Below are 27233 nucleotides of genomic sequence, written 5' to 3'. Positions count from 1 at the left end.
TACACCAGCCACCCCTTTCATACCCCCACTCCTCCTGTAACAGACAGAAAACCCTTGGCCATGTCCACACAAGAGGTGACTAGCTTTCCATTTCTCCCCCTACTGTTTGCCTGTACCCAGGTCTTCCCTTTGTCCCCAGGGGGCTGGTGCTCTGTGGATTTCAACATCATGGCCAAGAAGTGCTACAACTTTGTTTCTCCTGCCAGAGTTTCAAGCCCTAGCCCTGGCTGCAGTGCGTGCACTGGCACTGCTGTGTAGACGTGCGCTGGCAGCTTAGACCCATCTCTGAAGCAGAGTCATGCACAGAAAACGCCTGCTGAGGCGGTCACCATGGTGAGTGGGAGTCAGACCCCCATTCCACCCACAGAGGTTCCAGGGAGTTCAGGGTCTGTTGCTCTGTGATAAGCTGCCATTCTCCCAGCTGTCACAATGAGGTTTGTAACTCATAAGAAAACTACAGAAAGGCTGAAGGGAAAAAAAGACAGTTACAGATTCCCCAACAGTGACCACAGATGATGACATGAGAACAGACCACGAGAACAATCAGTGCAGAAGGGAGGGGCAGCCCTGCCAACTGACGGGGGAGAGGTTAGGTCCCCTGCTCTGGGCCCTAGGGATCAGGGAGTGTGGTCTGTTAGCACACTGTGGGCTTGCACAGTCTCTGCCTTGCACACTGGGCATGCCATGTTCAAACACTGGCATTAGCTCTCCTGTCCTGTCAATCGTGGGTATTGATTATGGAAGAAAACCATGTTTATAGAGAGAAGTTCCTAACTGTGTGTCTGCCACTTGCTGTGGCAGAAGTCAAGACTGACTGACTGTAGCTTGGGACCCTTTTCCTCCTGACTCAGGCATTCAATGGCACCACCACAGTGGACTCCCAGCAGCCCTTGCCATCCACTGCATATTCACAGAGGTGTTTTTCTAGAAAGGCATTCTCACACAGAGACCTGTAGAAGTTCTATCACTATCACTGTCTACAAGTCTGAATGGGCCTAGGAACCTAACTACCATAAATATTATTATTCCTTAGAAGATGTTTTTCAAGTTTCCAAAATTCAGGACACAACCAGGTCTAAACTGGAGACTGCCTGAATATAAGTATGTCATGAATAAAAGACGAAAAAATTACTCGGTTAATAAGTCTTAATCTTCCCTTGTCACAATGATACACTAATGCAGATTATCAACTAAGCCTGGTTATTTCTTGTTCTGTTTAAAGATTTCACATGCCTTTTAAAACCTAAAAACTTTTCATTGTGGCAAGTATAGAAAAAACTTGTTAGCAAACATAGTTTTTTTCTAAGAAAAGTAACTTTTTAAAATAAATAAAATAGAAAGATGAGATGCTAAAATACAGCAAATGAAACATAAACGATCAACCCAGAAAAATCCGTGAAGGAAATAGTATCCTATTTTCTCTCGCCTTTAGGCCAGTTGTATTTGTAAAGCTTCAAAAATCCTCTGTGACTAGAGTAAGGATTGGAAAGACTCTTCTCATCATCAGGATAAGTAGAGTCTGTACAGCAGGGCAGGTCCCTCTAAAAGATTATGGCATATGTAGGTCACCAAGCAAATGGCTTGTTTGGGAGGAAAGGGGAGCTGTGATTGCCGTGAACTCAGAAAGGAAGTTTCTCAATTTTTAGTGGTTCTGATAACCTAGAAAGGTTTGGTAAAATATCGATTCAAGGGACTTACCCCAGAAATACTGAAATTCTGCCTTTACAGGTCTGAGGTTAGACCCAAGAATGGGCTTCTTAAACCACTACTCTGAGAGATGCAGTGCCCTGAATCAACCCTTTGAAAATGGGTTAACTGTTGAGCATAGACCTCCCTAAGTAACAGAAAGCTATGGATGTGAGGTTGCTTGTTTTCCACAAGCCTATCAAGTTATAGTTAGTCAGTTACTATTTAGGGGAAACCAGAAACCTTGGATAAGTCCTGAATAAGACTGAAGAAAGTGACTGACTTAGCAGAGGGCTGATAAGAATGAAGTGGTTGATAAGAATGAAGAGGTTAATAAGAACGAGAAAGAAAATGTTAGTGGCTTAGCAAAGTTAGGGGACCTCCCTAAAGTCTAAAGATGGTGCCTATGAGGAGGACATTCTACAAAATCTGTCTGTGGAGTTTATTAGGAATGGAGCACTGTTTGACTCAGTCTGACAGACTCTCAGGAAAGGAGAACACTGTAAACGAATTACACAGCTACTAAGGTTTTTACCTCAGATACCAAATGCCTACCTTTCTCTGAGGAATTTGCAACAAGTTGGAATAGTCAACAGAAGTTAATTTATAAAAGTGATTGTTCGAATGCTTCAAATACCCACCAGTTTGTGTGGGTCTTGGAGGGACAGGGGGAGAGAGAATTTTCCCACTATCCGACACGTTCTTGGCTTCTTTCCCACTGTCCAGGCTCCAGCTGCTAGGGGTGGGGTTCACAGCTGGAAGGGAATAACACAGCTAAAAACACACGTCCACTGGCCCTGTGAAACACCTGAGACCTTAGAAGAAAGTTAAATTATCCAGAATGAAAAAAATCAACTAGATTAAACAAACAAAAAAACAGGATATCTCCTAAATACTAAACCTTTATTTCATTGCCTACCTCACAGTTACGGTTGACATTTAATTGGGTGATAGCATGTCTGTTTATTTCCCTCAAGCTGTCAAACAGAACTACAAGTCTCTACACTAGAGTGTAGAAACTTGTTGAGAATTATAATGTGTTTAGATGCTTGATAACAGATGGAAGATGTCATCCCCAGACTATTTTAAAATTTAGTTTTTAGTGTAAATTTCTGGACAAGTGTCATCCAAAAGGGGTAGAGCAATAACATGCTAATGCTTAAACTGTTTGGCAGAATTATTGGGAAGAAACAGCCATGCCATAACCATCCTTTTGACCAACTTCTCAAGAAAAGGACCCTTGTTCCTAAAAATAAATGGATTATACTAAATATATCCTTAAAAAAAAACCTGGAATACTAACAGTATCATTCCTGTTTTATAATTTGCCTGTTCTATGCTTCAGTAAGATGCAGAACTATAGAATAACCCTGTTAGGAACAAGGGCAAGACACACAGGGCTAAAAATAGTGGCTATGCCAGAAGGCTTATAAAAGCAGGTCTTAGGAGATTTCCAGTAGCTTGTTCCCTGTACAGACACTGCCATCTGATGGACATGTCTAGAACTTCAACATTTTACCACTCCACATTACCACTTCATTTAATAGGATGGAATCACAACTCTGACAATACTTTTACACTGTTCCTTTTAAATTGACCTTGTGGTTTTCTGTGGTAGCAGGGGTAAGAAAAATATCATATTCCTAAGTTCTCCAGACAATCAACATTTGACTTGCAACATTAAAGCAGAAGTTGTGTTTTATAATAATTTAGTTTACAATCTCACTAATTTCAGTCTCTCAAGAAAGATTTAATATTAATGTATTGGTGTACTCAAATGACAATACAGTCTAGTTCTTAACGGGAGCAACTGAAGTGCACTGGATGGGGACATTTCCTTAATGACTTCTGACTCCCTGGCTTGTGGGATCGCTTGGAGTTTTGAGGCTTTACCCTGAGAGAGATGAATGGGTGACCAGCTGCCAGTCCCCAGCCCCACAGCTGAGGAAGTCACACTGAATCTGCTCTTCCTCTTCTGCTGTATTGCACAGGCTGATGCTAATTATTATTAACTGCTATGCATGTGTTTCACATTTTCTGTGTGACCTTGAGGCAGGGCACACTCCATTATGCACTGGATTGCAATTCCTGAATAGTACTGGAGTCACCACAAACAACACACAAGCCCGCAGAATGAGCTTTGTAAGGGAGACAAAGGACGGGACTAGAATCCATTTGGGAAGGTGCTGTTTTCATTGTGTTGAACAGGTAGCCTAAGTGGCAGGGGTAGGGGAATTGCCTCCAAGGCTTACTGAATGACACCAAAGCCATTTAACGGAGGAGTTCCTAACTTGCTCAGATACTGCCGGTAAATCCTACAAGAAAACAGTTTTAAAAGAATGCATCATGAAAGACTTTCATTAATCCCCTGAAAGAAAACTAGTCCTGATCATTAGAAATCTGGAGATCTGCCTTCTCTACAGACACACAGAAGACTGGAGAAAATGAGGACAAAACAAACTTGTACACATTCAGTACTGATGAAAGGGCTGGCTTTATACCCACCTTTCTCAGGTGTAGAAAGATTCGGGTCACTGCGTGGCAGGGCCCCATCTCCAATATGATTAAACAGCAGCCTCTGGAAAGGTACGAGACTCTATTTTTATGATGTATATGCTGGTATGTGAGACTGTCTAGCAAATGAGATGATTATCTCATTACTACAGAGTTTGGTTCAAAAATAATTTTTATATGGAATACAATGAGCCTGGGAGCGAAGAATTCAATTATATTCAAGGAAAAAAGGGGAGAAGGGCCTTAGGTTTTGAGAAAGAGAGCATGATGTTTAAATAAAGTTTGTATTAGATTTTAAGCATGAATGGTAAATAAGTTTTCATAATAAAATGTAGGGAAAATAAATAGTAAGTAGCAGTTAAGCTATGGTGTTCTTCAAAAATACAAATGCTAGACTGGCAATAAGAAAAGCAAGGAAGAATTAAAGGAAAAATATTAGCTCATAAAACCTCTAGTGAACGGACATCACATTTTAAATCCTAGATTAGGCTAAAACATATGAAATGCTTAATATTCTACAATTTTTAGAACCAGGTAAAATTGGCATTTTTGTGGGTTATCTAATATATATTTTTTAAAGTGCAAGCCCTTAGAAGGAGATGCACCATAGCAATGAGTATTTTGAAGTGTGGCAACAAATTTTACTGAAAGCAGAGAACTCGGCAGGCTTATCTAGGAAGGCTTTCAGAGTCCCCCACACTGGCAATGTGCTCTCCCCGAGCAGATGGAACAAACTGTGAAATTCCCTTGCAACATCAAGTGATAAAGGGAAATAAAACTGGTTAGCTGGTTTAGCCAAAGGCACTCAGCTACAATTTCTGTGAGACATCAGTGTTGTGCGGAACTTGCAGGAAGATCACACAACCAGCAAAGATAAGCCAGTCAAGCCAAACCCCACCCGCTCTCATCCATTTCCAGATGCAGCCACAGACTTTTGCCAAGATGATGTAGGAAAACAGAAAAATTAGCTGGAGCAAAATAACTTTTGTTCTCTGCTACTAAGTTATTCCCAAATAATCAGTAAATTCAGGGTTACACAGGAATCTTCAACTTTGGAACCAAAGCCCTTGAGGAACACAGAGAGCCAAGCTCTAGATCCTGCCCTCAGACTAAGGGGGGTAACTTCCAACCCAAATCCAGGGAGGAGGTGAGGGCTATGCTGTGCTCCCTTCCTCCTGAGGAGTACAGGCAAAGGCCGGACTCAACCGCTCCTCCCTCAGTGCACTAAAGAAGCATGGTGATGGCCAGCATCACGGTTCCCTCAGACAGGAACCAACTGCAGCTCGCTCAAACTAGGTAGAGGCCAAAAGAAAGACTGCTGGACAGACCATGTTTCCCCTCAAGGATTTTTTGCTAATGCAAGAAGTTCCTCCAAATTTCTGCTACATGTACATGCAAATGCAAACACACATGTGCACACACACATCAACTCATTCACCCAATTACCCCTGTAATGTTGAAGTAACAGCAGTGAAATATGGAGGCACATCAAGGAGGAGAAAATCATTTTCCATTTCCCTCTTAGCTTTACTGCTCAGGCGACAACCCACGTATTTGCACTGAAATATGGCTCAGACAGACTCCTAACAGAAGGCGCAGAACAGAGCTTCCCTCCATCCAGCTGGGCTTGCATCTAACATAGCCTGTCCGGTTGTCTCTGGCAGTTAGTGTGCTTGCGCAGAGATATGTAAGCAGTTCCAGACTCTTCCTTGTTTTCTAGCATTTCCACCCCTCCAGGACTACCTGAGAAGGCTCCACAGGTGTGGGATAGATGGCACTGCATGGTCTCTCTCGCGGCGACAGGCAGGAGTTCTCTCTGGAATGTTTGTGTTTGTCAGACAACAATGGAGAAGCTGGGAACAGGAGGAAAGAAAGGACCATCAGTGTGGCGGGTGGGAGCTGGGGTGGCTGGCCGGTCCTCTGGGCAGCCCTGGTCTACCCCACAGCTGGCACTCACCTCTGGCACTCGATGGTGCAGAACTGGTCACATTAGGCGAAGCAGAGTGAGTAGAACTCAAGCTTGAGGTAGATGGACTTGGCTGGAAATACACAGGGGCTGTTATCACCCACTGCTTCACTGTTTCAGACAACACTGACATATTTGAAACAAAATCACTGACACTTTTTTTTTTTTCCAAACTTGCCAAAAAGAAAAAAGGCATTTAGAAAAATCTCACTAACTCAGACTGATAAGGAATTCTGTCTGAATCAGAACCCAAGACTTTGACTCCTGCCAAAGGAATGCCTCACACTGGTTTTGGCCACATCCATGACTGCGTCCCAGGTAGCAGTGCACTTCTGGTCAGAGTACGGGCACTCCACCGGGGCATGGAAACTGGCGGGCACTTCTAAAAGGCAGAGAATGTGCCCTTTCATTTTCTCCAAAAAATGCATTCAGAGCATGAAACTGGTAATATGTAATCATGCCCCTTTTCCAAAGATGTGGTAAGGAAAGTTTTGGCTTAGTCTTACTGAATTATTGTCAATGTCATATTAGTAGTGTCTAAATACATTTTTTTTTGTTGCAAGAGTTAGACTGACTAAAACTGTGAAAACTATTTTTTCTTTTGTAAAAAAATTATTATAGATTTTTCCAACACACACTTTTCTCTCTTCATCAGGTAAAGAAATTGTATAATGGACCCCTATACCTTGTAATCTTAAGGAAAAAAAGCCACCTAGATGGCAGCTAGTACGTGGTGACATGCTCCCAGCATCCTGGCCCAATGAACCAAATCAGAGAGGTGGGTCTCAACACTAACTAAGCCCTGTAACAGCCTGCCCAGGCTTTTCCACTGCTTGCTCATGTCTTCTCAGAGTAGATGGGGCGGGCTCTGAGAGAAACACCTTTGTACACTCCAGAGACCAAGACAGCAGTAATGTCTAAAAGTTTGTCCGGAAGTGAAGTTCTTGCTTGCAGGTCTGATCATCAGCACAGCAGAATGGACAGACACGTTCATGATCGAGACAGAAAAGGAATAAACACAGGCAGACAAAAAGCCAATCAAGTACCTGCATGTTAAAGACTTCATCAGAGCTTTCTGACTGCCCTGTGATATTGCTTACTTCAGCAGAAGCTTGTGAGGACAGGGAGGAGGAAGAGTATCGGTTGACAGCTGGGTAACTTAATGGGCTGTTTCAGGGGAGAAAAAATGGTCGTTAACTCAGTCTCTGAATTGTACGTTATCACATGCTGGCGTGGTATAAAACCAAAGGGAAAAAAATATATATCCCCTTTCATTGTCTCCTGTTTGACTCAATGTAATCAAATGTTTGAGTTTATTTATTACTCATGCTGTTGCAGTTTTATCAAGTGGCAGATGTCTGCAGCTGCCCTGTGGGTTAATTATTTCATTAAGAAATAGTGTATTTGACAAATTGTGCCATAAAGAATGAGAGAATCATTCCAGATCATCTTGTGGGGAGGTCAAATTGTAAGATAATTCAGAATATGACTTACCTGCGTCTAGGAATTACCCTGGTACCATCTGGGCTCATAGAAGCAGGTGCTGAGTTTCTACACACACGAGGGCTTCCATTAGGAAAATGGACTGGACTGGCTTGTATACAAGCAGAGAACTCCTTAAGATGTTGTAAAGGAAATATTTTAGAAAAGTAATTATGTGGGCAAAATAACTTGTGAGGTATTTTAGTACATTAGATACCATGAAATCTTTACATAAGGCAACTAAGGTAAGTTTGGGTATTATTAAGCTTTAAGCTTTTTCTCACTTTTTTTGTTTTCATAAAAGTTGAGCATGGCAAATATAAGATAATGCAGTTTTAATATTTGAGGGCCCCCTGGTAAAATGGTGTAGTTTGGTAGCAAAACCAATAGATGCCACTATTGGATACTTCATCATCCCTTCAACAAAAGGCAAAGGGCAGTGATCGGACTGCGCTCCACCCCCGCTCAGCCACCATGGACATTTTCGGGACATACCTGTATCCCTAAACTGGACTTCATCACAAAGAACTGGTCAACCAGCTTTTTATGAAGGGGTCTCATATCTTGAGGTACAAACTTCTCATGCACAGCCAAACCAAATTCCAAAATCTGGGCCTTGATAATAATGTAAGAAAAAAATCCGCACCAATGAGTAACTCCACTAAGTGCCTGCTAAAGGTCAAATACTGTACTATGCATTCTTGTTAATTCCCTCAATCCAGTAAAATAGGAACAACCCTTAACTTAAAGGTGTGGACACCGAAGGGTCAGAAACATCCTCCTACATGTGGTAAAAGATAAATGGGATTTGAACTTAGGGGTCTCTGATCCCAAGTCTTGATTTTTCCACTATCCTGTTTTTTTTCCCCATGTATTTTAGATCTGTAAAAGCCACCCTTTTAAGCAGCTGTGTGTCTCTGGTCCACTCTTGCACTTTCCAAGAGAGGGCAGGAGGTGCTCCCTGAGGGATCTTTTTCTGAATGGTGACCCCCTTTTCTGCATTACTTTTCTCTCTCCATCAGATTTTCTGTGCCATCTATCCTTCCCCCAGATGTTCAAAATCTGTCACAGAGGAAGTAAAAAATGAACAGGAATCCTATCATAGTTGCTACGCTTCTTGCTTTTATTAAAAAATGTGTATTATTCTTGTCATTTATTGTAATGCAACAGGGAAAAAAGGTTTCCTGACGTGAGGACCCCAAAAAGAGATGAACATAAACATTCACATTTCCTTTGCTCAACTATCAATAGTGCTTAAGCCCTTCGATTTGACTAGCAGCTGTCTAGAAGACTTTTTTAAAATGCCCCATGTTAAAGTGGTCAAAGGAACAGACTTCATAGGCTAGGAGGAAAGCAAATCACACATCACCTCATCTTTTATCATTACAGCTTGTGAGGTAATGTTTTCAGGGCTGTGGCTCTTCCCATAAGGCTCCGTGAACATAACTGGGCAAAACATAAGGACACCAAGGTTCTGTGATTTTATTTTTCTTGAGAGGCTTCTTGGCCCTTTTAACTTTAATCCTGGGGCTATAATTCAGTCAGACAAAATACAGCAGGCAAAAGTCCTGGGGTGAGGCAAACCGCTCATGAGAGACCTTTCCATAATCCTAAGAACTGGATAACCTAAACTGCTTGCTTCCAGTATCTACATCACCCTCAAGGCCACATTGAGAACTCAGCTTATTCTCTATTTCCTTGCAGATCAACTTCAAGTAATTCTTCTCTCTTTTCCAAAAGCTGTGCGACTGACCCTCTTCCAGCCATAGCCCTTGTCCACGGCCACTTCTCTTCCCCCAGTATTAAGTTCTGTGGACTAAGCCACAGAGCCTAACATATGGATAAAAGTCAGACACAACTTCAGCATTTTCTAATCCCAAAGGGCATGCTTTATTTGCTTATTGATTTGGTATTATCAAGTGCGAAGAGATATTTTTGTCCCATTTATCATACATATTACATTTTTCATGGATATAAAATGGCTTTATTTACTATGTAACCCAGTTTTTTAATCACAATGTCTCCTATCCCAGAGGTTTTCAAACCTTTTTCAAGCTAAGAGCTATTAACAGGAACATAGGAGGTAACAGATTAGTTACTCCAGTTCCTTGTTCCTTGTAGTTGATGGAACTAAATAAAAATAAATAATGCTTCTCTGAAGTACAAAATGATGAAGTGTATCTAGTTTTGCCTGTATCATATATTTACATAGTCTTAGTCTGTAAAACATGACACTGTTTTAAAAACAAAGTCTATAGACTGCCCACTTGACTGTGACATTTAAGAATCCAATTCATTCATTTATCTGTTCACTTATTTTGAGGTAGCCTGAACTTATTTGAGCCCAAAACTTTGAATGAAAAGTCAGCATTCAGCCTACAGCAAGTCTTTAGGAAGAGAATATTCAAAGAATGTTCCAAGAGACCACTTGGAGTTGTTTGTTAAAAGGGACTTCCATAGTCTACTCACTGTTCAATTTATTTCTGCATCAAAGTACGAAGAAAAAATAGAATTAGAGAGTTGGAACACTTTACAGATGAACCCGCAACCCTTGACTGCCAGCTTCAGTTAGACAACCAATGTAGGAATCCATGTGGATGGGTCTCTGGAAAAGCATGCACACATCTAGCAGGAGAGAGGTGACTGGATTCTCCTCCACTTACCTGCTCAAGCATCAGCTCTCTTAACCGTGCAATTTTCTCTCCATCTTCAGGGTGACTTAAGATATATTCTTTGACAAAGAATGCCTAGTAAGAAAACGGATAGTCAGTATACTTCAGGAGAGTTAAAAAGAAATGAAAAGAGTTGTTTTTAAAGACCTGGCATATTTAAAGACATGATACCACTGTAAACCACAGTGGGGGAGCAGACAGAATGATTCCTATTGTGGGCAGCTAGTCACAGTGGGAATATAAGGAAAGGATTGGTCAAGGGAGATCAGAGATTATATGCTGAATATCTTTGGTAAAACAAACAGATGAAAAGCAAATCCAAACCAATAAGCTTTATATCATTACATCCTAAAATAAATAGCCTCAAGACTCCGTCTGACCAAGATGGTGGCTGCCTCACTTTCCAAGTTATTGTGTCTTTCTGTTTGAAACTAACAGTACAGAAGGAAAGTCCACTTAAAGTATCTTCCAAACAAGATCAGGCTTGCTTATGCTGGTGAATCTCATTGCTCAGGGAATTGATTTTAGGTAGACATTTATTAAACAACCCTGATACCCTCACTACTTTTGTTCATCTAAGAACAGAGGCTTTTATACTCAAAATATCACATCTTGGGAAATGGAATCCAGATATGCATCACAAAGGACTGTATGTTTGCTCTATTTAACAAAGAACTCAGTGTCAAGTTTAGCCCTGAATCAGCATGCGGATTTGTGCACATATTTTGAAAAAAACTTCCAGAAAACCTAAGAAATGACATCTGAAAATTTTCAAACAATACCTAATCCTCACCTCTTGATACCTGGAAACTCCACCATTAACTGCAGCATCTATGACTCCATTCAGGCACATGGTCAGGGGATTAATATTCTGCATCTGTCTTGTCTGACACTGACTAATCAGAGTCTTCAGCTGCTGATTCTTATTTTCTAACACTTCAATTGCATTTTCCAGAGGACTCATTTCTACCTGAGAAGCAAATGAACATAAATATATATTGGATTTTGTGACATTCAAGAAGAAAGACAAAGTAGCTTATCTACATTCTAAATTATCTATGCATCCCCCCTTGGCTACCATCAATACCTCTACCAGGGGGCCATACAGTAGAATAGAGAAGGATGTGGGATATAAATTAGCTATTCATTAGTAAGGTCTGGAAAGGGAAGGGGATTATACTCGTTGGTTGAAATGTAGTTTGGATAATCAGCAGTCATCAAATATATATTAGCATTGCAACAATCAATTTAATCCTTAAAAGAAAATCCAAGCATTCATGCCTTTAAAAAGTTATTTTTCTCTTTTCTTTGGAAGGGCAAAATATTTAGGGGCCCTGCATATTATTATCACCATTTTAGTTCCTTACTTAACGCAAAGTACCATGGGACACACAAAGATGTATTTACATATCCTCTGATGTCAGGGAGCTTTCAGCCCAGTTAAGAAGAGGGACATATGTCCATATGGACCCCATATGCATATGAAACAGTACCATAAGGAGGCACAAGATGATCCACAGTTGGGAGTTATAGAAAATAAGATAATCATGTATGCTGCAGGATCTATTTGTTGAAGGAGAGCCAAACAGAATCACAGTGACCTAAAAATTCTGGGTTGCATAGGGGACCTAACTGTGAAAATTATGAAGGTGCTCTTCAAATGCACATTATTGTGACTGTCATTGGCATTGACATTCTCTTCTGCCGAGAAGGTCTGCCAAGCTCTCAGCTGTGAAGAAATTCAAGCTTACAGTAAACACATTTAAATACTCATTCTTTCAAGTAAGGAAAAAATTAGAGTTTTTAAAGGTGACTTACATCATCTTAAACCAACACTGTAAAGTACTAGAATAATTTGACAGTGTCAAAATTAGAATATACATTCATCAAAAGACACTATAAAAAGGAAAAATAAGCCAAGAAGTAGAAGGTATTTGTAACATGTAAAACTGTTAAAGAGCCTGTGTCCAGAACATATAAAAACTATAAAACAAAAAGGCAAACAACCCAGTAAAAATGGGAAACCACTTTACAAAGGAAGAAATCCAAATGGTCAATAAACATCTGAAAACATAATGAACCTCATTTGTGGTCAAAGAAGTGCAAAAAAAATCCTATGGTAATATACTACTACCACTCAGCAAAATGGCAAAAATAAATATGACAGTAGTAAATGAGGGAGAGAATGGTAAGCAATAGAATCTCTCAATTCCTGTGTTGGAAGTTCAAATTGACTCAATCACTTTTGATTTGGCATTGGTAAACAGCTTGGCATTGTATATTGCAGTCGAAAATCTGTGTATTCTACTTTATGATCCTGCAATTCTATTCCTATGTATATATCTGACAAAGTAGAGTAGGAGACGTATGTACATGTATACAAGGAAACATGTACAAAAATGTTCATAACTGTGTCCAAAATCTGTATGTCCATTGATAACAGAATGCCTAAACATAGTATGGATGTTCATTCAATGGTATAGTATACAGCATTGAAAACAAACTTCAGTCACATATAATAACATGGACTAATATTACAGATAACACTGAGTGTCAGAAGCAAGTTGCACTAGAATATATGCGGTATGACACTGTTATATAAAGTTCAAAACCAGGCAAAACTAAATTGACTTGTTTTAGAGAGGCATAAACTTAGGTGATAAACTAAGCAAGGGAATAGATACCATAAAAGTCAAAATAGTGGTGACCTCTAAGGGAAAGGGAGGGAGTTGTAAACGGGAAGCCTTTAGGGTGCTACTGGGAATATTCTGTTTCTTTATGTGAGTGGTGCTAACTGGGTATTTAGTTTCTAGTTATTTATGAAATTAAACCTTTGTTTTATAATCATTAAAGCAAAATCATAAAAGAAAAGTCTGAGAGCTCTTATTAACTGAAAGTTAAGAAGTAAAACATCTCAGAAACAGAAAGTGTAACAGTGATTACCTGTTGTAAGTTAGACTGGCACTAAGTGGGAAAAGAGGAATTGTCCAATGGACACAGTTTCAGGTTTGCAAGATGAAAAGGGTCTGTTACTGTTGCACAACAATGTGCACATAGTTAACACTTGTACTGTATACTTAAAATTGGCTAAGATGGTAAATTTCATGTTTTTGACCACACCTAAAAAAAAAAGGAAATTCATGCTCATCTTTATAAAATTCAAATGCTATGAATATGAAAAAGTTTTTAAAGTAAACCAAAACAAAGTACAAGAAACACATGCAAAAGACAAGCAACAACTTGGGAAAATATTTCTAACATATATGAATTATCAACATTTCTCAAATACTGAAGAAAAGTAGACAAAGGCTATGAAAAGTACACTCACAAAATAAATAAATAAATATATGAAAAGATGTCATCTTCACTAGCATTCAACAAATACCAAAAAAAAAAAAATCAACCCTAATATGATCATTGTTGGTCTATTATTTGGAAAGATTAAAATAACATAACACCCAGTGTTGGAGAGGATACTAGGAAAATGGGTATTCCTGAGAACACTTAGTTTCTCCAGATGGGGCATAAATTGATACACGCCATTGCTGATCCATGAGTTAAAGGTTAAATTGTGGATCCTTACCAATTCACTTCTAGGGAAATTATTCTAAGAAGATGGTCGAAGAAGTGTGCAAGGAATAATGTATAAAAAATGCTCATGAAGGAATTATTTTCCTCTACCTCCAGATTGTGAACTTTAAATATTGGTCTACCACTAAAAAGAATCAGTAATCACTGGAGAAATGGTTGCTTTCAGGTCTGGGGCAGGAGATGTACAAGTGATCCTGTACTACCTAGTCATATCAGTAAATCAAGGATGACAGTTGGGGGAAGGCATTAAAGCAGCTGGCCTTGTGATCTATTCACCCTCTTTACTGTGCAGATGTCCTTGGGGAACGTTAAAGACGGCAGGTGACCTGGTCTTATCCCCTTGTCAATTGAACCTTCAAAAGTAAACAGACTAAGAGTAATTGCTAGAGGAAGAGATGGAATCTATGGAATGCCCTTAGCAGGAAGTCCTCTGTTGAAGGACTGCTTACAGTAAATAAACAGGGTATCCATGAATCCATGAGGCATGATTCCCTGGAGGATGTCCCAGAGAAATTTCACAACTCTCTGGAGTATAAAATGGCATGTTTCATAATTTAAATTTCATAATTTAAAAGTGCCCCCTGGATGAAAAACTCTGTGAACTTCATTTAGGCACACCATTATTCCTAGTTATTATTATTGATTAGGAAAGAAGGACTTGGAAGACAAAGGTTTTTGGTCTCAGGCTCAATGCTTCATCTGAGCCTCTTGATTGTCCTACAGTTATTAGTAAAGCTTGATGATGACTCCTCTGTTTGATTTGACAATCTGGTCCTGTGTGTTAGTTCAGTAACAAAGACTACTTATACTTAGATACTGTCAAAAAGACTCGAGAGCCAATTTGAAAATTAATAAAGTAATAACTTCAGTGGATTGAAAAAAAACTAGTATGTTTAAATCTATGGGTTACTAATGATACTAAAAACAAAGCTAATCAAACAAAAGTCTATCTCGTGACTTTTGTGGGGCATTAAGGGAACCAAATGATTACTTTGAAAAATGGTAAATAAAGGAAAGAATAAAGTATTACCCTTCCTTTCCTACACCACAGGGTAATCAAATAGTTGGGGAGGGGATACTTCCAATGAATGAAGAAAGAAGGAATGACAAAACATCACCATTTTGTAACCACTAATAATACATTGATGCATTGGGGCAGTGATCATTAGCGGCTGCCAACATCACACACAAAAAAGAGACGATAAAAGCATTTACTGCCACCTAGTTAGTCTGGCAAATAAACAAACAAAAAACAAAAATGAAAACAAAATAACATGGTAAATTACCCAACTGGTTTGCAGGCTGCAAAATCCAGACTTAAGCAAACACTTCAGGATAAACAACCTGGTCTCTACAACAAAAAAATTGCAAGGAAATAGAGTGATTCAGAGGGAACCTATGGAGTAGAGGAGACTTAGGAGACACTGCAAGCAATGGACAGCCCTTATTTGGATCTGGACTCAAACACCAATGTCAAAAACCAACCAAACAAAAACCCATAAAATGAACAGACTCTTGGTGAAGTATGAATGAATACTGGGTAATCTACAGTCAAAGAATTATTGTTATTTTTTTAGATGGAAAAATGTATGATACTGTGATTATTTTTTTATAATAAACATACTGGAATATTTATAGATGAAATGATATGTCTGCAATTTACCTCAAAATAATCCAATGTTAGAGAGAATGGTGCAGATGAAATAAAATTGGCCTTTTGGTATCTGTATCAGGTTCATTATATATTTCCTCTTCTTTTGCATGATACAGCTTAAGTTTAACAAGGACACTGGCTGCTGTGTACAGAAGTGACTGCGGGCATTGAGGAAGCAGGTGACCTCTTAGGAGCTGACTGAAAAATCAAGCTCTGGGTGGCACTTTCAGGGGGGCTGGTGAAGTATGGCTGGATTCTGCATATATTTTGAGAGCAGAGCCACATGATTTTCAGATGTATATGATGTGAGGTGTGATAATATTCTCATTATCTTTAGTTAAAGTTAAACAAATTATTATTTGTATGTACTTGTATAGTTTGTCACCTTGTTTAAATTTTTTAAAAGAGCTTTATTTTTAATCAGAAAACCACAGATTTTTTTTTGAAAAAAAAAAGGTAATTACTGAGGAAACAGGATTCAAAGGCATTGTTATCTTTGAAAGAATGGGATAATATATTCTGGGGCTACAATTTAGAGAATAAAGGCTCATAATCTCATCTGAACCTTTTGGTGCAAGATAGCTCAGAGTTCGGAGTTTGCAGATTTTAGAAAGGTAAACACAGGGCCAGTACAGTATATTATATAGTCCTCAAGCAGGGCACAGGGAAGTTCCCTTTAGCCAAATGCATTACTAGTTCTGCAGTTAAACATATGAATGTTCACATTAAGTGAGGTAAAATCATAAATTGCCTTACATCAGATCAGGTTAGATTTATTACCAATTTAGTTTTGGGAGCCAAACTTATGAAGACATATTTTGTTTCTCAAAATCTTTGTAGATTTGTCATTGTACATAAGGATTTCAACTCAGTTTGGCCTATATTTATTGAGCCCCTACTATGTGCCTCTGATCTTGAGGACCTTATACACTAGGAATCAAAGCAGTAAAGCAGCAATTTTAGGAGAAGGTGGGACATTCCAGGCAGTGGGAACAAGAGAAAGAGAACACAAGTTTGTTAGGAGTGGGCTGTGTTCAGGGAACAAAGTAGGCCAGTTTAATTTGCTCTACTTGATAGAATATAAGATTGCTTATTCTAATAAAGGCAGCTGATGTTTGAAAGGTTGTATTTAGTAATGCTCCTTTAATTATTACCAGTGTGTTATTTTTTATTAGCACTGTGTGTGTGTGTGTGTGCGTACAAGTGCGTATGTAATATTTCGAAGGTTTAGGATCACTGGTGAGACTTTACAGAATTTAACACTCTGGGTAGTAAGCAGCTGCAAAAGCTCTCTGAATCATTAATGCAGCATAGATGACTAAGAACACTTCTGTGGGTTGGGCCCATGCCATTCAGTGGGAAGCATAACAGAAAGATTTTCCAAGCACTGTGTTTAGCAGCCTCTCCTCTCCCACGGAAGGACCAGCGTCCACCATGTATGCAGCCGGCTTTGGGGACCCTTCACTCAGACCCTACAAGAGTACAACTGCACTGACACAATATGATGAACTCAGTTCAATTTGTTCAGGGAGCTGTGTGAATTTTTAGCACTGCAAAAGGAAAATGCCATTCATTAAACCCTTAGCTTAACTGAACATGGTGAGATGAGAGGTTTCAATGCTAAGGGGGATAGAGTTCAGGTAAGACAAGCCATTCTTGGAAGACAGTTTGGGCAGGAGGTATTCTTATTTGACAGAGCAGTCTTGGTACCTAAATATGGAAGGGATTCAGTTGTATTTTCACAACTGGCCCATTATCTGGCATCTAGAGGACTGTGGCAACCACAGGGCTGGGATTCCAGTTCTTCTGACTCCCAGGCTCTAATGGTTTACATGCTCCAGCCATATTTTTGGGGAATCCTAGCTGGCTGGACTAGGACAGGAGCAACGTTCCCCTTCAAGCCGTGGGCATGGTTGTCAATATCATAAACATTCACAGACTTACAGTGAATGCTGACAGGGACTTTGAGTCAAAAGCAGAGGCAATTAATATATGACATGACTCTCATCACAGGTAAGTAACTGTGATGAGAAAGCAGTTGAGTGTAAGTTCTGATCCTTACCACTTCACGCTTTTCCACTTCAAACCAGCGGGAAATTCCAGGTAAACTCTGCACCAAGTATAGGGACGTTCTCTCTACCCAGAGACTCTGTGGAAACAAAACAAATGCCTAATGTTTGCCATTCCGTTTTATCAGGTTCTGCTCATTCCTGCCAGTTTTTCTTTAGTATTCATGCCTGCATTTTGGGGATTCCTTCGCACTCACAAAGCTATCAGAGTAAGATTACCACTGAAGCTTGCGTTAATAATTCCATTACATGTTGTCTGAAACTTTTTTGTGTGTGGAGTGAATTATCTACTGTGGAGAGGAAGCTTAAAAATATAACAGGCTATAACATTATTTCCTTTGCTATTGCTATTTCTCTAAGATTCTAATTTAAACTCTTTTCATGCTTTAAGGTCTGAGCCATTTTTAATCTGAAAGGGATATCGTATCAGATAGGCAGCACAGGATTAAAGAAGGAAAGGGACTTCAGGAATCACACAGCTTGAACTTTCAACTTTAAAGACGATGCCAAGCCTCACAGAGGCCATGTGACCCACTCAGAGCTACTCTAATTACCTGCAGAACCAGGGCTAGACCCTGCCCAATAGAGTTTCTGACTTCTCCACGGCTGCATCCACTGAGCCACAGTTTCTCACCCCCATGTGAACTGCTATAATCCTGGAGGATTTATAGTGAAGAGGTGGGCTTCCCTCTAGCCAGGAAGCACACCCCCATGACATGTGCATCCATGGCTGCCCTGGTTAAGGGCTGATGATGACAGACTTCGCTTTGGTCAACCAGGTTTCATATCTATGTCTCATGTTTCTTATTTAAATAAAGTGTTTCTCCCAGAGGATAATAAACTGTACAAAATTCCTGAAATAATGCCATTTATTCAACAACAACAAAAAAATGGAAGGATTTCTTGGTGCCAGCCAAGATATACTGAACTGAATATTGCAGAGTCCCTGTGACAGTCGCTGCAAGTGTGGTGGTGGTGACAGGGAGCTAAGCAGATAAATAAGGGCTAAGGGCTCAGGGTGAGGAGAAAGGACTGCTCAAGATGCTGAGGGAAAGCAGGGGGAAGCACGCACGCACACGCGCCAGCCTGTGGGAGGACAGCACTTCTCAGAGGAGGTGACACGTGAGCGGAATTTGAAGAGTGAGTAGGAGTTTGCCAGGCGGAGTGGGGGAAGCACGGCAGGCAGCAGGAGGCAGCAGGAGGCAGCAGGTGCAGGGACCAGCGCAGCTTGCCAAAGGGCTCAACAAGAGACGGAGAGAGAAGCTCAGTGAGGGCGGGCGGGTGGGTGAGTGGGCTGTGGCAGGGATGAGACTTCTTGAAGGGCAGTCTGGAGTCAGAGGCCCATGGGCTCCAAGCACAGGAATAAGGAGCCAGATTTTTTTTTTTAAGGAGGAGTGCTATACCACTGATAATATAAAAAGTGATGGTCATGAGGAAGTATGGTGCAGCAGAAAATGCAAAGAAGGTATGAGAAGGTGCAGGTTCTAGAGCATGGTCTACAGGCAATTAGGCTGTGACTCTGAGCAGGTCAACTGCCTGATTCCGGTGGATCTGGGACTTTCTGTTCACTTAGCATCAACTAATGATCTTTAATAGGTTTTAGAGGACAAAAAAAAAAAATGTAAGTATTCAAAAGGACTAAAGAAGGATCACAGATCTTTTCAGTAAATCCAGGGCTGTTTTGCAAAGGTTTCCGTGCCATGACTTTTAACCCATTAGAAAGACTGCTCTTTGTTCAGTCCCATCATAATAACACTGCAAAACTATCACAGCCTCCCCTTGCAATTGCTGGGATGCAACTAATTCCTGGAGTTACGACTGGGAACACTGGGCACTGATACTTAGGCAGAGGTGACAAGGTGAGTCAATGTCAGGCAGTCATCGCTGGCAATGTCAGGAGAATGTTTTCCAGCATATGCAGAGACTACGAGGGACAAAGCTAAGCCAACTAGCTTACAACAATAAGCTTGTTGCACGTTCTCTGATTAGGGGGAAATGCTGACTACCTGGGGATTTATCTGATCTCATTTGTCACTGTTATCAAGGAAGAATAGGTTATAATTAACCTGTGGAACAATCTTGCATTTTCCCCCAGTGGGGCTGTGAGAAATCTTATCCCTTCCTGGCTGAGAGAGCTCTGACTCAGTAAGGCATATTGGAACTACTGAGAACGGGGAACTCAACACATGCCAAGAGTCTGAGGTTTGCTTTGACTCCGGTTCCTCTCAGAAGTCCTAATTACATACTATTCTAAAAGGAAAACACAGCAGAAGAGAGCAGAGCTTTCCCATCATACCAGCAGTCTACCCAACTGTTCTCTGTCTCAGATTCTTCTTGTCCCCTGTTCATTAAGTATTCTTTACTCATTGTACTTTGCTGAGAATAAATATCTTGAGGTTCCCACAGTTGGTTCAACATGAATGAATGAGAGGACTAGCTCAACTGTGAGACCTTAAAGACTGGCCTGAGGACCACTGGCAATAGAACTGTCAAAAGAAGCTGATTTCAGGGCTTCCTCTCAGATCTACTGAGTCAGAATTCCTGGGCTAAGAAACTGCTTGGTTAGAAAGTACCCCATGTCACTCTGATACACAGCAGAGTTTGAGAAAAATTAGACTAAATGATTTCCCATCCCTTCTGGTTCCAGCACTTGACTCTTTTCTGAGAAAATTTTTATCAAGGATCTTGCCCCAAGTGGCTCACCATCTATCTGAGGGAATTGTATGTAATAAGAACTGCATGGTACCTTGAATTCATTCTCTTTATCTTTAGTGCCTTTGTGAAATGGTCTGTCATAGCGGAATTTCCAGATATGATTCACTTTATAGAAGCTTTTGATGTTGTCCGGAACACCCTCTCTCTGCAGGACCTCCTGGTTCTCTGGAATAGGCGTCACGGCATATATCTGCAAATCTAGAATTCATGAGTCAAGGAGGGAACCTGACTTGACAAATTCCATGGAAGTCTGAATTGAGCTGAGCTGTGGCTGGGAGAAGAGGATGGGTAACAATCTGGTCTTTCCATTTGGACTGAAGTCATTAAAACAATTGCCAAGAACGCAGTTCTTAGCAAATCATTTCTCAGACTATAGGCTTTGAACTAGTTTTAGGTAGGTGATTCTTACAATTTGAAATTTCTATGGCCTGTGAATTTATTTATAACTTAATATTTTTTTTTTTGGTGGGGGTGGATGGGAATGGCTTGGGTCTTAAGTACTCAAAATTATATATTCCAATCCTTGTTCATGAGACATTCATGTCTTTAGTGCATGTATGGTCCCTTTTAATGAATTTGCTTGCAAAATTATGTATAAATACCCATGCAGCCATGACCAGAGAGTACTGATGGTGACTGACACTGGCCTGAGGGATGCTTGGTGTCTCTAGCCTTCCCACATTTGTGGTATCCACTCTCCCAAATCTTGTACTGATAAGCACAGTGTTTAGTTATAGTTGATATTTTTAAAAATTACATTAAAAGGCATCATATTTACTTGTATATTTACTTTCTTCTCCTTCAAAGAGGGACAGCAAAATCTTTTTCCTTACATGATTTCTTGCTTCTGTTGCATTTTAGTTTCTACTTTGAAATGGTATCCATAATTATCAGTGGGAATTGTGATTTTCTCTCAGATCATCAGTCTCAGAAAGAGGCAGAGGGACTCAGAAAGGAATACGAGGGTGAATTCGTTTTGTCTCTAAAGCCTGTGTAATTTCAATTGAGTTGTTCATGTTTAGACAGTGAGAGTGTCAATCACATAGCAATTATTGAAGGCTATCTAAGGTGCCAAGGCTAAGAGTCCCCAAAAGATACTGGGGTACCTCTTTCTCTTCCCTTCCTTCCAAAATAAAAATATCAAGGGAAAAGGGGATGAATGAGGTGTGCCAGTAAACATGATGCTATCATTTCCTTGAACTGAAGCAGTTTCCACAAGATATGCCAGAGAAAAACTATTCTAAGGGAAATCACTGAAAGGTGTTTTAAAAGCAGGGCTGAGATACATAAAAGTTTTAATTGAAAGGAAAAACTCCCTTGAACAGGACTCTGAAGGGACTTCTTTTCCACTGACATCTGATAACAACTAGAACAATTCTGTTGAGAAGGAGCTAGGAGTAAGATGACAAGAAAGAGGGAGAGTAAGAACACGGCTGTTGAAGAACGAGCCAGCGTCTGAACAACCTTGCAGGAAAATGCTTTGCAGCTAATGGCCAGTTGGATCTGACCGGAACCTGGCCTTTCTCGGTGGGGATACACTGGGCCTCTGCCTGGAAGATGGTCTCGTCGGGCTGGTTGGCGTGCTGCATGGCGATGGCGTGGGGGAACTCGTTCAGCATTCTCTGTTGGAAGGCCTCCAGCCTCTCATAGTCATGCCCTCGACACACGAACTCCTTATTCTGAAATCCAAAAGAAATTAGGACCATATCATTGAGTGCATTAATTACAGAGAGAAGTCAAAAAATATGACACTGGCAGTAACTGAGCCTATGCCCCACGTCAAAAGACTATAACAGGAGAAATACACTGGCACAGGCTGAAAAAGTTTGCCTAAATGTTAAAAATACAAGGCAAAGGTCATGAGCTTCAGACTATTGCTTTTAATAAGACCCAGTAAGCATGCTTCACCCTTCTCAGTTTGCTGGCATGAGGTGCCAAGTGGCATCTGATTCTCAGAGCACCCAAGTACAGAACAAAGCAATCGTGTTCCCTCTTAATGAGCACATGTGGTACAGATTATTTTTATGAACTGGATATCAAACTAAGCGAACAAATTCTAAATTCAGAAGGAGAGAAAAGCAACTTCTAAAAAGGCATTTTATTGTATTTTTTCTATAAAGGCCACAGAGATCAGTCTTAAAACACTTTCATTACTAGATTCTTCTATGGAAAGAAAGAGTGAGGCTGTGTGTATCCCTGATCTCACCAGGGCTGACACAGGGGGCTTCCCTGCCACAAGCAACTCAGTTCAGCTTTCTGCGGCCAGGAATCCTGTTAACTGCCCACAGCTAAGATTCAGGATTTTTAGGGCCTTGCTAAATGTTGGACAAATTTTTGTCTGGTTTTTGTTTTGTTTTACAATATGTATAAATATTTTGTGGCTTGGGAATAACTCTCATTCAGAGAAGAATGGTGAAGGTTTATCCTTGAGGTAGGCTAGAGAGTTGGAAAGATGGACAAGTTTCCAAAACGTACCTTAATGATCAGACTAGATATGAGGGAACTCTTGAGAGTTTAATGATAATGAAATTACAATTGTTGAGCACAGTCATTAGCTAGGCACTCTGCACACATCTTACTTAAACCAAGTGAACTTAGAAGAAGCTCAACATCCCTCACCTTGTACAATGGGGAATCGAGAATCAAAGATCAATATATACTTTGTCCATTTATACTAGATTCAAGCTCAAGTTTGAGTCCAAGGCCTGAGCTCTATCTGCTCTAAACATGGGCTGGTATGTCCAGAAAAAACTCCTAAGAGCTACTGAGACCAAGAAAGGTTGTGGGGTAACCTGTCTTGAGATCTTTGAGAAAAAGAGTGGTTCATGGTCTGTGGGAGCTGAGACTCAAGTTCCTCCATGTTTCTCAGCTCAAAGGGATTCCCAGGATAGTGCAAAATACTCTAAGAACTCTGGGCTAAAGTAAAGAAATTAGAAACCACCCATGGGCAGGGAGCTCAGGGCTGCAGCTGAGGAAAGGCAGCCACAGACAAAGCAGAGGAAACAGCAGCAGGGGCTGGACTCTGAGTACTCCATCCCTTTCTTCATGCTGAGTAGTCCCTTGTATAGATGCACCACATTGCCGTTATCCATGCATCAGCTGATGGATATTGGGCTGTTCCCACTTTTCAGCTATTACGAATAATGCTGCTATGAACATTTGTGTATATAGGTCTTTGTGTAGAGGTATGTTTTCAGTTCTCTTGAGTATATACCTAGGAGTAGAAATGCTGGGTCATATTTGTTAATACCTAAAAAAATCTTGTTTACTGTATTTTTTTTAGAAAAGGAAATACATACCTCTGGTTAAAAAAGAAAATCTCAAATAACACAAGGCATACAATGAAATGTAAGTCTCTTTCCCATCCTTGACCACAGTCATTCTCCCAAGAATTCAGAGACATTCTATGCACATAAAACACTGTTTATGAAGAGCCCATTTTCCATGAGGCTTAAAAAATGACTTAGATAATACAATTGTATAAATTTATTAATTTATGAGCTTTAGAAATTATCTTGAAATTGATCAAACAATGAAAGGAACTTTTTAAGGTTGGTTTTGTTTGTTTTAAAACTGAAGAACAGACTAGATTCTGATTTTCTATGAAGATCTAGTCCCATGATTCTGAAGGGTGCAGTGCCCTTTAGGAACCAACAGAGGGTGACCCATCTCTTTCACTTTGAAGGAAATGCCGCTTATACCTGGAAAAGCTGTTTTTAAATGAGTGAAAACATGAAGATTTATTTATTTTAATTGACTTTTTAACAAAATTAATTTATTAGTCAATTCAGTTTTCTAATTTGCTGAATTACCTTTAAAATTATGGCTTCTAAACTATTTCTGATTTTTTAAAAATGCTACACTTTTAATCTACATTATTTGCATATACAAGATAGATGTCTAGGATACTTCACAGTATACTTGCTGGCTGAACTCAACTCGATCAGGGCTACATTGTGACTTTTGTGGGCCCCTTCCTCCATAAAAATATTAAAAGTGGTATTGTAGGACCGATTTGGTATAAAGTTACATATGTCAGTAAAAATCTAGCATATAATATGCAATATAATATATATTATAACATTTTCTTTAACCTTAAAGTTCACTTTTTCCTTTGATTTTTAAAATAAATTGAAACAGTTCATACTCCATCTAAAAATATTATGGTCTCTAAACTCTGTGTAATGGATCAATTAGTCCTGGGTAAGAAAACGTTCTCTTTTACTCTGCATGATTTTGAGCCAAGAGAGAGGAAGGGGGTCTGCTGAGGTAGAGTCACTTCGGGACCCTCCTGTGGGGTCGCTGGGCTCTGTGCTGCTCACAGCTCTAGAATGTTCCTCATTCAACTCAGAACCTGGATCCAGGCCATATACATTCTGCAGGGGGTTGCCGATGACAGCCCAGGCCTATCATGTCCACTTTCAAAACTTAGTCTTTCAAATTGACAAAGTGCTCTGAATCTGCCGTTGTTTTTGATCGGGAATCAGGCTTTCCTCTGTCTTTAGGCAGGTCCACATAAAGAGTCAGCTTTGTTACCACACACAACATCATGTGGATTCTTTTTTAACCTAACAAGAAGATTTCACTAATGTCTGTGTGGAACCCAAATGCACAGCCATTTCAGTCACAGACGATAACCTGTCATTTGAATGTTCCATGTAACACTAAAACGAGTTTTTGCCCATGTCAACTGGATATTTTGGAATACATATATATGTATAAAACTTTACATAAATATATGAATAAATAACTACATATAAAAATGTCACTGTGAAAGGCAGGTAAGTCAATGATTCTTAAACAAACAATGAAGTAAAATTTTTCTCCTCTACTTTCTCCTTCCAATACTCTGTCCTATATCTTTTCTCATGTGCTCATTACAGAAAGGTTTAGGGCAACGCAAATACGAAAATATTTGTATATTGAAATATAAAGTTTGTATTGAATTCACTCAATTTTCAAATTATCCCAGATACTTCTCCTTAGTTGCTTGGGGAGGTACATTTACTCTCCTAACCAATATTTTTATATAAGTGAGGGTAAGTAAGATGTTACATACTGAAGTATTAAGTATTCAAGTCTGTAAGATACTATTTGGCACAATGTGAAGAACAGTAAGAATGGAGTCATATATTTTATTATCCAGTAGGTACCTTAGAATGGAAATTTCCTTTGAAGAAATAGTTTATACTAGCAATAAATTGGATCTGTTTGCTGGGTGACATTTACCTTTTCACAAAATCATTACCTAGGCCAAACAATGTTCTTGACATTAGTCGGGAGGTAGTTTCCACATGATGTGAATTTTTTTTTTTTTAAATTTTGGTATCATTAATCTACAATTACAGAAAGAACATTATGTTTACTAGGTTCCCCCCTTCACCAAGTCCCCCCCACATACCCCTTCACAGTCACTATCCATCTGCGTAGTAAGATGCTGTAAAATCACTACTTGTCTTCTCTGTGTTGTACAGCCCTCCCCGTGTCCCCCACGCACTATACATGCTAATAGTAATGCCCTCTTTCTTTTTTTCCCCGCCCTTATCCCTCCCTTCCCACCCATCGTCCCCAGTCCCTTTCCCTTTGGTAACTGTTAGTCCATTCTTGGGTTCTGTGCATGATGTGAAATTTATAAAATTTTCATGTGCAATGTTTTCTGTATTTACTATATTTCTATATGTTTCTGTATTTCTAGGTATTTTTATTATATGTACAATGTTGTCTGCACCTCAGCCATTTGTCTCCAACGCTAACTTCATGGAAATTGTAGAATGCAGAAAATAATGAATGTCAATCACACAAGGGAAACAACTATAATTACCAAAGGCTGTTCTAAAAAATATAATAAACTCAGAAATTTAGGAAGAAAAATCAAATTACTGCTTCATATCTTGGGAAATTATTTTAAGACAAGGCACTCTAGGTTAGTAAGGTGTTTGCACACTAAAAAGTTAGAAATCTCATGATGTGTTACCTGTTTTAAAGGATAAAATGTCACAATTATCTTAGTTTTCTGGATTGGAATAGATACATTGGAAGTATGAAAGTAAATTAAATGGTATATTACTTACTCTTAAGAAAAATGGAAATTTTTTTCCATAGAATCCAACTCTGAAGAACTCTGGTTCAAGACGTTGCTGGTCCATGATTTTGTCATACAAAGAGGCTTCCATCATCTAGGAAAGTACAGGAGAAGATCTAATCATTTCATCTCATCTTTCAGCTTCACTGCTTATAGAAGAGGTTATTTCTTCTCTATAGAGGAGAATTTCATTTTAGTTTAGTTTGCAGAAAGAAGGCTTAACTCTCTTTCTATGCTTTATGGCAGGGATCAGCAGATTTATTCTGTAAATGGCCAGAGAAGAACTATTTTAGGCTTTTCAGGCCATATGGTGCCTGTCACAACTACTCAATTCTGTGAGGCCCACAGGCAGCAGTTTGCTGACCCCTGCTTTAAAGGATCAACTGTATTTATTACATGTTCTCACCAGAGAAAATGAGTCCTATGAACATAAGTCCATTGAGGAAATTCTTTCTCCACAATTAAATACAAATTAACATGAACTGTTAGATGCAAAACCTTTCTGGAGAATTCTGCTGCCAGACAATCTCACCTGTGGATTTCCTTCTCCTTGGTCATGTAATTCAGGACATTTGGTAGGTGTAACTTTGCACAGGTTGGACAGCAATAAAACTGATACACAGACTAAAAGAGGCCCACAGTGTAAAGTGCTGTCCAGGCCAAAAGCTCTTTAGTGTGTCTCTGACAATGTTGGAACTCTGAAGCACGTAAAGCTTATGGTTTCCTATTCATGGTATTATCGTCTCCAGGGTTTCCAGAGAAAGACTAATATTGTACTTGAAAACCTCCCTCCCTCCCCCCA

General features: G+C 39.7%; 1 protein-coding gene and 1 long non-coding RNA gene across 4 annotated transcripts in view; one reads left to right on the top strand and one right to left on the bottom strand.

Annotated features, from left to right (window-relative positions):
• Positions 1-27233, bottom strand: part of DOCK4 (dedicator of cytokinesis 4) — a 401868-nt gene that overhangs the window by 6177 nt on the left and 368458 nt on the right. For 2 of the 3 annotated variants that reach the window (XM_037027395.2, XM_037027396.2), the window contains 13 exons: positions 26421-26525; positions 21887-22028; positions 20381-20547; positions 17628-17714; positions 11114-11290; positions 10312-10395; positions 8144-8263; positions 7661-7782; positions 7213-7333; positions 6158-6239; positions 5944-6053; positions 4192-4264; positions 2328-2441 (listed from right to left, as the gene is read on the bottom strand). In XM_037027395.2, coding sequence (XP_036883290.2) covers positions 2328-2441; positions 4192-4264; positions 5944-6053; positions 6158-6239; positions 7213-7333; positions 7661-7782; positions 8144-8263; positions 10312-10395; positions 11114-11290; positions 17628-17714; positions 20381-20547; positions 21887-22028; positions 26421-26525 — 1504 coding nt within the window. The remainder of the gene's footprint in view (positions 1-2327; positions 2442-4191; positions 4265-5943; positions 6054-6157; positions 6240-7212; positions 7334-7660; positions 7783-8143; positions 8264-10311; positions 10396-11113; positions 11291-17627; positions 17715-20380; positions 20548-21886; positions 22029-26420; positions 26526-27233) is intronic. The other variant, XM_037027398.2, reaches the window with a different exon arrangement.
• Positions 6680-20349, top strand: LOC140849876 (uncharacterized). The gene is made up of 3 exons (XR_012132187.1): positions 6680-6944; positions 15682-15744; positions 18026-20349. It is a non-coding gene; the product is annotated as an uncharacterized lncRNA (long non-coding RNA).

This window comes from Manis javanica, chromosome 6, assembly GCF_040802235.1.
Source record: "Manis javanica isolate MJ-LG chromosome 6, MJ_LKY, whole genome shotgun sequence".
In the NCBI taxonomy this organism is placed as follows: Eukaryota; Metazoa; Chordata; class Mammalia; order Pholidota; family Manidae; genus Manis; species Manis javanica.
This window is presented reverse-complemented; position numbering and strand designations above follow the sequence as displayed.